This window comes from Anser brachyrhynchus (genome assembly GCF_964034855.1).
Source record: "Anser brachyrhynchus genome assembly, chromosome: 6".
NCBI lineage: Eukaryota > Metazoa > Chordata > Aves > Anseriformes > Anatidae > Anser > Anser brachyrhynchus.
The window spans coordinates 34,778,218-34,793,084 of NC_137700.1; the positions used below are offsets into that span (position 1 = coordinate 34,778,218).

General features: G+C 40.8%; 1 protein-coding gene across 1 annotated transcript in view; it reads left to right on the forward strand.

The window, feature by feature from the left end:
- LOC308197237 (uncharacterized protein) overlaps positions 1–14,867 on the forward strand; it is a 62,089-nt gene that overhangs the window by 31,922 nt on the left and 15,300 nt on the right. The window contains exons 15-20 of the mRNA XM_080597403.1: positions 406–2,681; positions 9,723–9,773; positions 10,969–11,492; positions 12,817–12,934; positions 13,301–13,358; positions 14,692–14,725. Coding sequence (XP_080453529.1) covers positions 12,873–12,934; positions 13,301–13,358; positions 14,692–14,725 — 154 coding nt within the window. The 5' untranslated portion in view covers positions 406–2,681; positions 9,723–9,773; positions 10,969–11,492; positions 12,817–12,872. The remainder of the gene's footprint in view (positions 1–405; positions 2,682–9,722; positions 9,774–10,968; positions 11,493–12,816; positions 12,935–13,300; positions 13,359–14,691; positions 14,726–14,867) is intronic.

The following is a 14,867-nucleotide window of genomic DNA, read 5'->3' on the forward strand; positions in this document are numbered from 1 at the left end:
TTTTCTTCTATTTCTTTGATGAGATATTTTATCAGATTGGTTCTGTCTGTCCCTTAGATATTAAAGATGCAAATTGTTTATTTTAATAGCTCCAATCACCTGCACAAAATTCCCTACAACTCTTAACCAACAAGCCAAATCCCATGAACATCTACTGTATAAGGAATAGAAGCAAAACCAAACCAAAACTTGTCAAACAAGTAAATGCATATGAATTTCCTCTGATAAACATTTGCAGTTACTTTTGGAATAGCCAGTTTATTACAAATGCTATAAGTATACTACTGAAATTAAACAGTAGGAAGAGAACAACATGAAGCTAGTTACTAACCTCTGTGTATCCAAAGCTGTCACGAGTAAAAAAGTTTGGGGAAAGAAAAAATATTGTCTTTGTTTTTGTTCCAGAGATGGGTCAGGGCCTCCTCACTGTCTGAAGTCTCTGCTCAGCTTTACTTTCACCATCTGGTTCCAGAGAAGCCAAACCAAATCATTTACTGCATATCTTGCCTTGCTGTAATTTACATTTGGCATCAGGATGCAGTTGTACTGACTCTTCCCAAGTAAGTCAAGGTCATATTCATCAGTCCATGTTTAAATAATCCTTGTGTTTTCAGTTTCTTGTAGTACACATCCTACTAGACCATTAAACTATCATCATGTTGGGTTTTTATGAAATTTGCCATTTTTCCTGAGGCTGGTGAAATGAATGATGATGACGTACTTCTTACCAAAAACATCTATCATTTAAAATCCCGTGCGTCCCCTGAGCCTTCAGAACTGTTAATAAGGTCTTTATCCTGACATTAATTCGTGAAGACTGACAATAGTGTTTACGTGGAATCCAAAGTGACACATCAGGTATGTGTTATTGGGGTTAAAATCTGGACTGTTCTGTCAGAAGTCCAGTTTCCACAAGTGACCAGGCTTTATGGTAATCCACATCAATTCTGTGCAATTCAGGGAGATCAAATAAAAGTTTTTCTATTTTCTCCTAGGAAAAAATTCTTAGTGGGCAAGGAATCTGGGAAGTTTTGCTTAATGAAATTGAGTTTTCTCTGTCTTAGAATTTTTGTCTCTTTCTTACAATTTATGAGGTATTAAACACAAGACTCAATTTGTTTTCTATTTCTATGATGGAGTTCACCTAATTGAATAAGTAATAAACAAGTTTAAATTAGCCAATTCTAAAAAAAAAAAAAAAAAAAGACTAAGATGCCTGCAGCAGGTATAAGGTAAACCAATGCTGGTGCAAACATTATATTTTGTAATATCCAGGTGCTAACCAAATCTGGGAGAAGTATGGGAAAAGACAGACTGGGAAAGGTCGAACTTGCTGTTATAGGCAGAGGTTTTTCAAACGACCTTAAACATTTCCCAGACTCATCAGAAGCTATCAGAAAGTTATTCCGTTTTGTGTGTGTGTGTGTTGTTCTACCCTCTTGAAGTCATACTCTCTGTCTCCTGATTGTTCCTACAGGGATAATGCAAGGCCCTTCCAGTGAGAGGTGACACTTTGGCAAGGATTGAGAGGGTTGAAGATAATTCACTAATAAACTCTAATAATCAACAGCATTAAGAATTCGAATAAACACATTCAGCCTGTAGTACGCCTTGATCCAAAGGACATACTTACCCATCCTTCATGTCAGTCAGGGTGTCAGGGCGTTTCACAGGTGGTAAGGCTGTGGCAAACGCTGAGCACCACTCAGGAAGCACTAAGATACTGTTTTTCTGCAACAGACTTCCCTACTCTTAGATCTTAGTAACAAAAAGGAATCCTAGGAAGACATAGGGCAGTCCACATAAGAAAAAGAAGAAGAAAAAAAAAAGAGAATCTGTGCAGGAGACTTGCAGAAAACTATCACGACTAGCATTGGGAGTTCATGATAATGTAAATATCAATTTGCATGATTAAATTTAAAAACTCACAGCTGCTTGGTTCAGTAGAGTTTGTACAGTCACATTTTGTGTGTGTGTGTGCATGTGTGTGTGTGTCTTATACTTCTGAGTATATTAGCCAATTTCAGCTAAATCAGATGAGGGGGCCCAGGATTGTAGGACTTGGGATAATTCAATTCCCATGAGGTTTTTGGAACACAGCAACTGCAGATTGTGCCAAAGTGAAAACTAAGCACTCTGAGAAATTGTATTTGTTCCTTGGTTGTGCATCACTTACAGGATATTCTCAAAAGAAATGAGGAGACCACAGGAAATGCTTTTAAGCTGATATGCCGGAGGCTTAGAGCCGTGTTAGCTTTCTGATATGGGCAAAAGTCGCTTTAGAGTGCTTTGATGGTGTAGCAATGCTACTTGTAAGATGATTTAATCCAAACTTTTCTGTATTGCCTACATTCTTCCTGGTGAAATATCACAACCATGGAGTAAAACAATAGAGCGGTCTCCACTGGAGACATGTATGTAACATTAGAAACCAAGTCCAGGTAGAGCAAAAACCACTACGAAACGCTGAAACGAAGTGGAGCACAGCCTTAGTATGGTGAGTCATATCCTCGGTCCTTAAACTGCAGACAGGGAGGTGGCTTGGTCAGTGAGCAGCTACAGCCTTTCTGCAATTGTTCTTATGTATATAATCTGTCCATGTAGGAGCTCAGTCGTAGTTGAAGATCCTTTGAGTCTGTACTGTGCAAACCTGAAAAAAAAACAGATTCCACCTCATGGAGGTAAGTACATTCTGCTGTTCATTTATTTATTTATTTCATTTTCATTGCACATGTCACTGTTTCTTCATCCTTTAGTCTACTGCCTCCAGGGAGAAAAGGAAAATATTAAATACCTCATCTTAGGCAAGAGAGAATAATTCAGAGATATTTTCACATCAGTACAAGCCATTAGAGTTGGTTCTTTCTAGGTAAATAGTATCAGATCCCTCAGGGTATGGGGAAAGACACAGAGAGATTTCAACTGTTGATTGAAAATTGAGCTAAGAACTCCTTTTCCAGCATGGGTGGATTTCAGAGGAGCCAAAGGCTTAAAGGCAAACCAGAGTGAAGCCTGGGGAGCTCATCTGGTATCCCTGAGGGTAAGAAGCAGGAATAAGGGAAGTGCTGGGGTCGAGCTTTCCAGTGACTCTCCCAGAGGCTGCAAAACTCTGATCTCCAGAAATGGACGAGCAAGCCAGGTGCTGAAATTGCAGCAAACCTGCAATAATGGCTGCATGTTGAAGTTTTCTCATAGTGAATGATGCCTTTACTTTGCTACAGGAGGTGTTTTAGGAAGGCTGTAGAGTGGAACTGAGGGTTGGTTTTACCCTTTACTAGAACTGCAGACTAAGGCCAGAGATATAAAGGGACTAGACAGCAGAAAGACATGAGGTAGCAAAATTTCCTTGTTTCTCCTACTACATGACAAAAGAATTCCTGATTGAGAAAAACGTTGTCATGCTGGGAAGGGCCTGATTTGTTCTTTCGGACCTTTCTCATAATTAGCTCAGTTGTTGTCTGCCAGAACCTGGAAAGCTGCTGCTGCTGAAAATGTTGTATTTCTTATGATCTTCATTACAAGAAACCACAAGCGATGGCAAATCCAACTATTGGCCAGTCTTTTATCATTATGCATCATTATGAAAATCTTTTCTCCTTTTGGATAGGCCAATGGTGTCATTGATTGCATTGTTCTCTGGCAGTTGGTGCCAGACTTATGATCCTTTAAGCCACATGAAGATTATCTCGGTTTCCTTTCAGCTGCATAATTTGTTTCTTGCCACTCACTGCAAGAACACATTTGGGACTACCTGGCTTTCTACCTTTGAGTATCCCGTCAAGGTTGCTTTCTTGTAGGAACTCAGGACATCTTTTATTTATTTATTTATTTTGGTGAAGCCTATGCCATGTGTTCAAACTGATTTAAATCATAGCTGTTGTGCATGATGGGATGAGGGTCTGAGCAATGCTGTCCCTGTTTGCCTGCTGGGTGGGTGGTCACGTTGCGAGTGCTGTAGTGCGTTGCAGGTAACTAATCATATCTATTCCCTGACTGAGTGCATTGTATTCAATATTGTGTAAGAACAGGAATTGTCAAGACCTAAGACAAGTTAAAAAATGTTAATAACAGCCAGTGAGATAGACAACCTGAGAGGGGATCAAGTCTGACCTAATTTAAAGAGACAAGCTGTTGAATATTTTAGGCCCTGTTCTGGTTTTGCAAAAAAACCCTTTACAAAAGTATGAGAAGGCTTTACTTTGAAACCTTTGTGCAGCTTTTCTGTGTGCATTGAGGTATGGACTTCATGCACAATGGGCATTTAAATATTCAGCCACCACGCTGAGCCATCTGGATCTCACAGTGGCTTGCAGTAGCCAACCAACAAGCGAAGATCATTGTGGCATGAATGGAGAGGAAAAAGGAGCTAATGAACATCTAAGGTTTTTAGAACTCTTAATACTCAGTGTATTTTCACATCCAATACATGGGAAAACTATAGAGATGTGCTTTGGGAGGTATTCTCACATCATGATGACATTGTCCTGAGCTGGTGGCCACATCAGGCCCCACAATGAGGTATTTCCTACATTTCCTTGGAATTGGAAAGTCTGCAGGCTCCTGGTGATGCGTGTTCATTGGTCCAGCAGAAGAGGTTCCTGCAACAATACTGGGGTCAATAGTGGCTCAGCAGGGACGTAGGCACACCATTCCCCTGGATCCGTTTGCTTGGAGTAGGTAGTGGGGAGAGAAGTGGGCTTTCTGCTGCTCTCTGCTGCTCTGCTGTGCAGGCTGTGTCAGAGGACCAGAAGGTGGTACTTCCCCAGCATAACATTTATCTAGTATTAGGCACCTGGGAGACTTGGTGTGATCTTCCATTTTCTGGCAGAATATTATGAGTAAAAATAATTAAACTGTATTTTGTGGCACACCGATGTAACAATGCGATGGCAGATCTACGGCAATATGATGACTCATTTAGTTTGACACTTTGAGTCTTCATACAGCACTATGTGTAAGAAACCAGCAATGGCTGGAAGCATCTTGTAATGGTAACACAAATGTTTCCTTAGGGCCTTCCTGTGTCCACTGGACTTGATCTCTTTTGGGGTTGTTTATGTCTGTAGGACTCTGAACAAACTTCTGGCAACTTTCTTTTCTGCGGTGGTTAAGCAGATGCATTTATTGCCAGAGGGCAATAAAATTAAAGAAGTCAATAGCAAATAAAGGCAATCGCTTATCTTCTTTGGCATCTACAAAGAGACTAAAACTGAAATGGACTTTGTGCAGACATAAAATGCAGTTTGTGTGATTAAGCTCCTTGTGGTTCTCAAATCAACCTATCATCTCTTCCTAGATGGAATAGAAAGAATCTAGATTACACTTGATTATGTGGTGTAATATACCAGATTACAACTGGGTAACCCAGTTTAGAAGATGGTTAAACACACTCAAGCACTTAAAAAAATTACCAAATCCAAGGATTTAAAACCTGTGTTTACAGTTAGGTATGTTGCAAAATTGTTAGGAATTGGGAGTTCCCTTTTTCTAGCTGCTGGGTACTGAAAACTTCTGAATATCTGGCAATGGCAAATAGCGAATAAGACAATTTTCTTGAACTGGTGCCTGAAACTACTAAGTCTGTGAGCACTCCCAGGAAACACATCCAAGGATTTATTTGAGAATCAGCACATCATGAGACCCTCTGGGAGCCTTCCTTCAGTCCTTCATAGATTGTGAGGCTCCAGCCAGTTGGATGTAAGTCATTAAAGCTCCTTATTCTATCCATTAGTACCTTCATTAATATTTCTCAGTAACCTGGGACACAACATTTTCCATGCCAAGCTTAGGAAAGTTTTCTCTTCCGACTAATTTTGACCTAGAGACAGTTATAATGACCACTGAGTGGAGGAAAAACTTTTCATAAAATCTGTTTGCAGAATTTGTCATCCTGTGCAAAATGGTAGAGGGCTTTCACTTTAGAGATTAAAGTCTTCTACAGAGTTGTTGACTGCAAGGGTATTTAACCTGTCATTGGGCATAGCATTCCTGTCTGAAGCTCATTGATCTATTAGCAGTAAAGCAATGAACTTTTCACAATAGGCCTCAAAAAGAAAAACAAAGAAATACAAAGAAAGACTCCTTCTGGGACCTGAGGAACTGGATAAACATGGTGTTAAATTGTCCATATACTCCAGAGATGGGTACCAGTAGAAGACAGCCAACTTAAGCACAAATAATTGCTTTTGGGAAGAAAACTTGGATTGTGTTTTTCTACCATATATTTGTACACACATAGTCATAGATATATTCTTATATAAATATAGATTATATTTGCATGTATATATATATTAAAATATAAAAACTATCATATATGTATATACAACCATATGTTTTAACAGTAACATCTGGGACATCAGCAGGAATCTGCAGACTTGCATTTGCAAGGGAACCTGAGGGGAAAAAACCCTAACTATTTGATTCCACCAAGAAAAAACGCTTCACTGCTAAACCCAGCAGGTCATCTAAAATGGCGACATTATTGCTGTTCTTAAAGCAAACAATAAGCAGTGGCTTCTCATCGCTTACCATGTTGTAATTTAGCCTTGAGGTCAGAGGTTAAGCATTTTCTTTTCGCTCTTGGACATATGTGAGAAAATTCATTAAGTGGATTTTTTTTTTTTTAATAAAGATCTTTCATTCCTAAGAGGAGTTTATGGAAGAAGCAAACTAGGGGTAGCAGGAAGAGACTCAGAGCCCTGCAGGGTGTACACTGTGCTGCCAAAGTCAATATCGCCTTTCTGTACACAAAACAAGGAACCCTCAGGCTCCAAAAACAAGTACAAGAACTCACTTTCTGAAGGATTCTGTTTTAGCTTTCCATCTGGGATACAGTGTTTTGATTCTTGCATCGGTAGCACTACTGGTATTTGACATTCTCTTCTATAAAACTGGGTATTTGTGGCATTTCTCCACTGATCAGAGGTTAACTCCTTGTCCTCTAGTTCTCTTGTATTGACTCTCATTGAAAGCTCAGTAGGACTCTTGTTGAAGTCTGTCTAGACTGTGCAGGACTGGAGCAGTGGTATAGAATAGCTGATGTCAAACCATCTAATTGAAGAAGACAGAGCAACATGGCCAGAGGGGCTGAAGTAAGGATGGGATGGACAGTGGCCCATGGAGACAGTTGAGGAATGGAGAGTGTGCGTTGAATCCCATGCATTTTGAGCTTTCTTGTTCAGAGGACTCTTTTGGGACACCATGGGGCCCAGCTGCTGAAGGTGTGGGTTTATGGGAGGATTGCTAGGCCTCTGGCACCTTGCCCAGCATGAGCTGCTCTTGAGGGTGTCTGGTACCTCCAGCTGAGCAACTGATGCCACTGGCATTTAGATTGCAGCCACATTTCCTCCTGTGCACAGCAGCATTGATAATGATGAGCAGAAGCTCTTCTTCTTGCCATCTACCTGCCTGCTGCATCCTCCCACAGTCTTCAGCCCTGGGAAGTGGGCTCTCACCAAGTGGGTTTGATATGAGCATGGTGCAAGCGGTGTTTGTCAGAGAGGCCTGTGAAGTGCTGCCAAGCCAGGACAGGGACTCTCTTGTCCTTCCATGCCAAATTCCCCTGTGCATTCAATGTGGCTCCTGGTACAAAGAAAATTCAGAGGACTAAAATACACATCTCTTCTGCCTGTGTCTCCTTCTCGTAATCCTTCTCCAACATTGTGTGTACCTTTCTTCCTCTGCCTCAGCTCAGAACTCCTTGTTCTGCCAGGGCTTCTGCATAGCTGAGGACTTCAAAGAGTCTGCTTAATTTGTGTTTGCACTTCTAAGTACTGAATGAAGGTGTGAGGCAGAGGCAGGTTCTTTCGGAGTATTTGTGTATAAACATGAAAGTTACAACCTTTCTGCTCCTTGCTCCTTTCATCTTTTCAGGCTCAGAGATAAAAATGCAGTTGCGTTTTTGAACTTTACAGAAAGTTTTATTAAAAGAATGACTCAGACTCAGAAGTTCTGCTGAGTTCCTTTTCTCTTTTTCCATTCCTTTCCTTTTTTTCCTTCTTTGTTTATTTTTCTTTATATATATATTTTTTTTCTTCTGCTTCTGTTGTTGCTTTCTCCTATTTACTCCTTTTCAATCCAGCACTAGTTTCAGGCTATTTTGGTGGACGTCTTGTTGCATTGCTGTTTTGCAGCACATCAGGGATATATAGCTGGGGGCCTCCTTCGTTACAGACCCCAAATCTGTATAATGCATAGCTTGTGCCACCTTTGATACGAGTGAAAATGTGTGGAAAATTTGAGAGTTTCAACATCATGTTGCCAGTTTGCCTCCAGACTGCCATGGGGAGAAGTAGTAAGGATGTCTCTCCATTGACAAAAGAGAAAACATAGATGACTAACTTCAGTACGTAATTTTCAGATTTTTTCCCATATTTTTTGGGGTAGTCAAGCTCAAGAAATCTTTCAACAGGAAGGTGGAAATTGGAGCAGGAGTGAAAACGATGTATGAAGAGAGGTGACTTTGAATGTTCTCATATTATCCAGAAACACAGAAATAACTTCTCTCTCAGGTTCCCAGCACATTCCCAGCTTCTCTTTGTCATTCTTCAAGTAGCTCAGTCTATGTAGACCAGGTTTTATTTCTTACATTGATATCAACTGTAAAGTAGCATTGACAGGTAAAATAGCATCAATAATTTCAAATGTCAGTACTTATATGTCTAGGTTACAGTGCCTGCTAACTCTAACAAAGATGTTAATGCTAAAACCAGAGGTAGGATCAAGGATTCCTGAGTTCTTTTGGGCTTTACCCACTAAATCACTAATGTAGAGCAGTGGTAGATGTGCAGGCCAGTGACATATAATACTTATTTTGCTGAACCTTCCATTCATCCCAATTTTCTTTTCATCTTCCAACCAAAATCTAAGCAATGAGTATCCCAGTTGCAAATGTCTGTCTCCTCTTTGGGAAAAGAGGTAATTAACAGACATCAGGATATCCATGAGTCAATCACTCTAGTGACTTTTAGGATGAACCCCATATGCAGATGTATACTCTGGGAAGCTTACGTTATTTGCTTGACTTGAGTTTTGTGTCAGCTGGATTCTGATAATTAAACTGATAATGACTTGTACTGGTACACCTATTTGTCTTCCAGTACTCATTCTTTATAGTGTATTGCCAAAAATTTTCTTCTTCAAAGATTATACAGCACTTAGGTCCTTCAGGTATGCTTTTATATATTTATTTATGCTGAGAGCCCTAGCTATAATGTAAACTTTCTGTGTTTGAAACAAAGCTTGCTGAACTCCATTACAATGACTTCATTGGTTGACTTCAAGCATTCTGTTTGTATGTGGAGAAAAGACCAGAACAAATAAACAACAACAAAATAGTCTGCAAAGTGAATAGCTCTTTTTTTTTTTTTTTTTTTGTTATTGCCAACATGACATTCACTCTCAGCCATCTCTAGTTTCCTGAGATTTAGATACTGTCCACACTTGATTAGACTGGGCCACGGATGTAGGGTATCAGGTGGAATTTGCAGCACTTTCGTTTTAATGAATGTTTTAATGAGGATTTTCCTTCTTCAAGTTTTATCCACTGCCTTGGCACAAAAGTGCAATGCAACATTTCTTTTGAAGTCCACTAGGATTTCCTTAAATTTATGGTCAGATAGTTGCAAGCAATGAAATTATCATCTCCCATGTGAGAGGAGACAGCTTCCTGCACGGACCATTTCCAGCAAAAGTTGTTTAAGATAAACCTTTTTATTTTGCAGTGCAAGATGCTAGAAGCACAGTAGCTTTGAATTTCTTCAGTTCAGCTAAAGGTAGGTAAGTTCTTTAAATATGTATTAGTATCATCATAAATTCAACATACATTAATATAAAAAGTGCTTATTGGTTACTTGAGACCTCTGACCCTCCCTTTGCTAGCCAGTGATACAGAACCCTTAGAAATCGGAGTTTGTTGGTGAAAGTAATGCTCTTCAGATGTTTCTTCCCATTCATTTTTCTGAATTCTTCACACTCCACTTTGCTGAAAATCTTCTCTGTTGTCTTTGGGGTTTGAGGCAGGCAGGATCTGTAAGCCAGTGTGATGCTCAGCTGAGATACTCCCATCCCTCACGAAGTCCACCTCTTCCCTGACCTCAGTCAGCATATGGACAGCAGCCACCCACACGTGGCACATTAGAGGATTAAGACCTTAATGACATTTTTAAATGCCACTATTAAAAAGGGACTTCTATCCTGTAGAACACTTAAAAAATAACATTTGTAAAAATGCTTCCTGAGCAGCATATTCCCTTTAACATTATCTCATCTATTTGTATACTAATAAGAATTCTTTTCTTCTCAGTCTCTGCTTGAACATTTCAACACTGGATTTATGATTCCATGCTTTGTGCTGTCAAGATTTTACTTATATTTAGAAAAATAGTATCTCAGTAATTAATTGCAGATAAATTATTGACAAAGCAGCAAATGCAAAGGAAGAGTGCTCTATATCTAAAAGAGGCTTTTCAAGCAGATACATTTGTAATATCACATATATATACTTTTAATATTCACTTTTCTGAAATAAATCCATGGTTATCTAGCATTTGTTGCTTCATGTGATATCACAAACTACTGTGAAAAATTAGCATTTTGTCTCAAAATATATCCTTAACTAATATACACATCTGTTAGTAATACCTCTCAAGAGTAAAATATACTAATGTATCCAGACTATACTTCTGTGAAAAAAGTCCTGCATGTTTAGGAAGCATAGCTTTGCTAACAGAGAAACTGTCAAGTCAACTACAGACTCTGAAATTTTCTGCTTGTTTAAAAATGCTCATAGTCTGAAATGTTCAAATACTGTCAGTAAGAGCACTGGCATTAATTAGTTATATAGTTAATTCAAGAATGTTACTGAAACTTCAGTGCCAGCTGAAAGAATCTTCAATCAAAGTTTTCAGACCCTTTTCTGAGCTCACTGAGTTCCTGTGCATCTCTAAACCTCAATATCTGGACACGCAGTCTTAGCCTGAAGTAATGCGAGGTATGCTGAATCCTTGTGAGCCACAGATGCAAGGAACGTTTCAGGCTGGAAGAGACCTCTGGAGGTCATTCAGTCCATCCTCCTACCCAAAACAGGATCAACACCAAATTGCTCAGGGATTTGGGCTGAGGGTGGAGAGTCCATAGACTCTCTGGTCCATTGTTTCAGTGCTTAACCTCTTTCCTGGTGATGATTTTTATCCCATGTCTTTGTGATTGCTGTCCCCCATCCTTTCATTATGTTTCTACAGGAGGAGCTTGGCTTCTTTTCCATAATCTCCTTTCAGGTACTAGAAGACAACAAACATCTCCTTAGCTTTCTCACCCCAGTCTGAACGTCCCCAGTGCTTTCAGCATCTCTGCATGCAGCATGTGCTTCAGCACCCAGTCATGCTGATGGCCTTTGGCTGGGCTCTCCCCAGGATGTCAGCAAACCACGTTGCGTCTTGTTGGTGCCATCAGCTATGAGTGTGGACATTTACTGTGGCTCAAGTGACAAACAGGTTTGGTAATCTTTGATAACTTCTGGTATGTTTGAGCTCTGAGCAATGTTGGCCAGATCCAGAAACATGCATCATTTTTTTCCAGATCTCCAAATAAGTCTACATCAATATAAGCTGTTCTCTGCTCTTTCACATCTCTTCAGAAAAATGGCTTAGAAGGGCTAAGTGTGGCAGTCAGTCTTCCTCTTTAACGTGACTGTAAAATATTTAAGAGTTTAGACCAAGGAAGTAATTTCAAGGCCTAGTTCAACATTACAGCTCTCCTCTTGAAAAGTCAGTCTTCAAAGAGGTGCTCCAAGGCCCAGGGATGCCAAAAAGAGTATTCCCATTGACTTTTGCCCACTTTGCTTTCTCTTCTAAAAACAATTCAATTTTCAGCTAAGCTATCAACTACATTTGGCATAAAACATGGACCAATTTCACATCTCAGCTACCTCAAGGAGCCTGGTTTTTCTGCTGTGCTTCATGAAAACAGAAGCTCAGCCATGGAGTCCTCTCTCCTTGAGGTAGCTCAGAAACTGGCTGGATGGCAGGCCCAGAAACACATTACGTAGTATCAAGCACCGTCAAGGCCATTACGAACAGACAAATCCTGAATACTGTTTTGAGAGAAATTCAAAGCAAGACTCTACAGTAGCTAAGAATATTTGTTTGCAACACAAAATTATGATTGGACGCATGTTAATTTTTCTTCACCAAAATGCAAGCTTTTATACAAACATGTTTTTTCCTAGGAAAAACACGTTTGTTAAAGTATTTGAATCTTCAAAACATGCGAGTCGTTCTATCTATAAGAAGGTAAAAAACAGCAAAATACTCTCATGACTATTTCCTTACTGAAAAAAATCAATGAAATTGAAACTACCTCAGTATGCGTGTATTGACTTTTATTCCTTACACTGATTTAACTGCAAAGGCCTGTTAAAATAGACATCAAAGTATCTACCAAGGAGTTCACTTAGCTCTGTAAAAGCGTAGAGTACTTAGAATAAAATATAAGAAAATGATAGAAAATATAGGTTTATGATGTAATTTGTGATGGAAGTGTAATGGGGGCTCATTGTACTAAATACTGCTGAAGAGAAAACACCTTGGACTTTGACTGGAGAGAGAACAGGATGAAAGACAAAGTTTTATTGCACTTTTGCCCAAATAGAGGGGGAATAACTGAGTCATGCCAGAAATTTGAATTGGTACTGACTATAAAAGCCAGATCTGAGTCCTAATCTGATGTCTTCATGCTAAAAGTCTTTCTTTGTGCTACACAGAGAGAGGGGAATAAGCTATATTCCAAATAACCTCTGGACTATGTACTTGAATTAAGGAACATAAAGGAGCGAGCAGCACCATGTAAGCAGCTGTGGACTGGCATGAAGATAGATGGTGTCTGGGACGAGACGGGGCGAAAAGAAGAGAAGAAGCAAAAGGTTTTTTCCATTGCGGTGAGTCACGTAAAGCAGGGAAACACACATAAGCTGAAGATTTTTTTCCTTTGTTTTTCAACAGCCACAAAGAAGCCGTCTTAGCAGCCGCACAATTAAAGTAACCCAGGCTCCTCTTGTGCACAGGGAGTAATTGTTTCTTGCCTGCAGAAGGAAATGCACACACCTGCATATACACACACATACACACACAGACTTAAAAACGGTTTAAAAATGTCATATTTGACTTCCTGGCCAGTTTCACAATTCTCTTCAAAAATAGCTCTCTTGGCTGCAGGCTGGCAGAGCTGCTCCTGCCCTGATTTAAATGGCAAAACTCAATTAGAGTTTGAATCTGTTGCACTGAAATGGAATTGTCTCTTGCAGGCAGAGCTCTGTCATGGACGTGGCGTCGGGAGCTGTGGAGGCCGTGCCTGTGGGGAGGGTAGGTTGTGGGGTCTCAGTTCCTTGGGGCAGGGATTTCCTATCTGCTGTTGCTCTGGAAAGGGAGCTCCATTGCTGTTCTCCATGCATGTGCAAGGACCTACTGCTTCTTGCAGGCTTTTTCTGTCCAAATGCCTCCATGCCTAAGGACACCTGCTGGGCCCGGGGGGTGGCAAGGGCTGTGCGCTTGGCTCTGTTCATGAGGACAATCACCTTTTGCTCAGACTCTTGGGCTTTGAGCAAACCTACTCTACCCCCAGATATTCGCTTTTCCTCTTGCAGTCTGGAAATATTTGTGAGGATCTTGGCTGGGCTGGAGCTTAGGCAAGGACAAAATGTTTGCCTTTCTCTTGGCAGGTTAGCCACGGGAGGCTCCCCAGTCCCTCCCTGTATCCCATTGCAGTCCCATGTCTCCCCTTGCTGTCCTACAGCAGGCTGTTTCCAGACACTTCAATGCTGCCTCTGCTCCTGATAGCCTTGAGCTGGCCTCAGCATTTTTCTCATCAGCATGCACTGAGATGTATGCAGAAATCACTGACTGCCCCCCTGCCTCACTTATCTGGGGTCTCAGTCTGAGCCTTGGTTTCCATTTGCTCCATAAGTCATCTGTGTTAAGCTGCTCCTCATAAATAGCAGCTTCCAGCATGTCTTCTGTCATCTGTAGCTTGTATTTGTGTGCAAGAGCGAGAAAACAGGTCTAATTTACATCAGTGTAGCTGGCTCCTCTGATCTGCCACCTGGAGACTTGGCTGACTGGGAATGTGTCTGCAGAGGGGTCAGGCCTTTCTTTCCTCCAGCTGCACCAGTCTCTGCACTGGTCACCTGCTGGCAGAGGGCAAACATACCCCTTGACCTCAAATCTCAGGGACCTGCTGGACAGTTTTAGTGGATGCTGTGGACTGCAAGAAGGATGCACGTGTCCTAGCAGTGCAGCAGTTCCAGTGATCCTCTTGCCAGATGTGCAGTGCAAAAGTTGAAGTGTATTTACAGAGGCACGCCCTGCCCTGTGGTTATGGTCTGTCTGTCCTTTGAGGATGTTAGAGCTTTAACTCTCCTCACTGCAGGCTTCTGCTGCTCTTGCGTGACTGGCCAGATGTATGCGCACGGTCTGAGTCAAGGTGCTGTTGTATGGTGCTTGGGTTGCGCAGTCATTGACATGGGGTGGTTAAAATTCTTACACTGGGGCAGGCCAAGAGATTTTGACGAACTTTGACAGTTAATGCAATGATGCTCTCTAACCTATACTCCAAGGAGATGGTCCAGGGACTTTTAGCTTCTACTCGGGGCATTTATTTTATTTATTTATTTATTTTTTATTTTTTATTTTTTTTCAGGTTGGCATTTTCTTTGGCACCAAAGAAAAGAGCAGTAAGTAAAGGAAAGAGTTTGGAAACAATGCCATATATGTGCAAGACCGATTAGCGAGGCAAGAGACATGGCTGTGCAGCAGGCTTTCTGAGGAGAGAATTCACATCAAGACTATTGGGTGTCTGTGACACTTTCGAAGGTA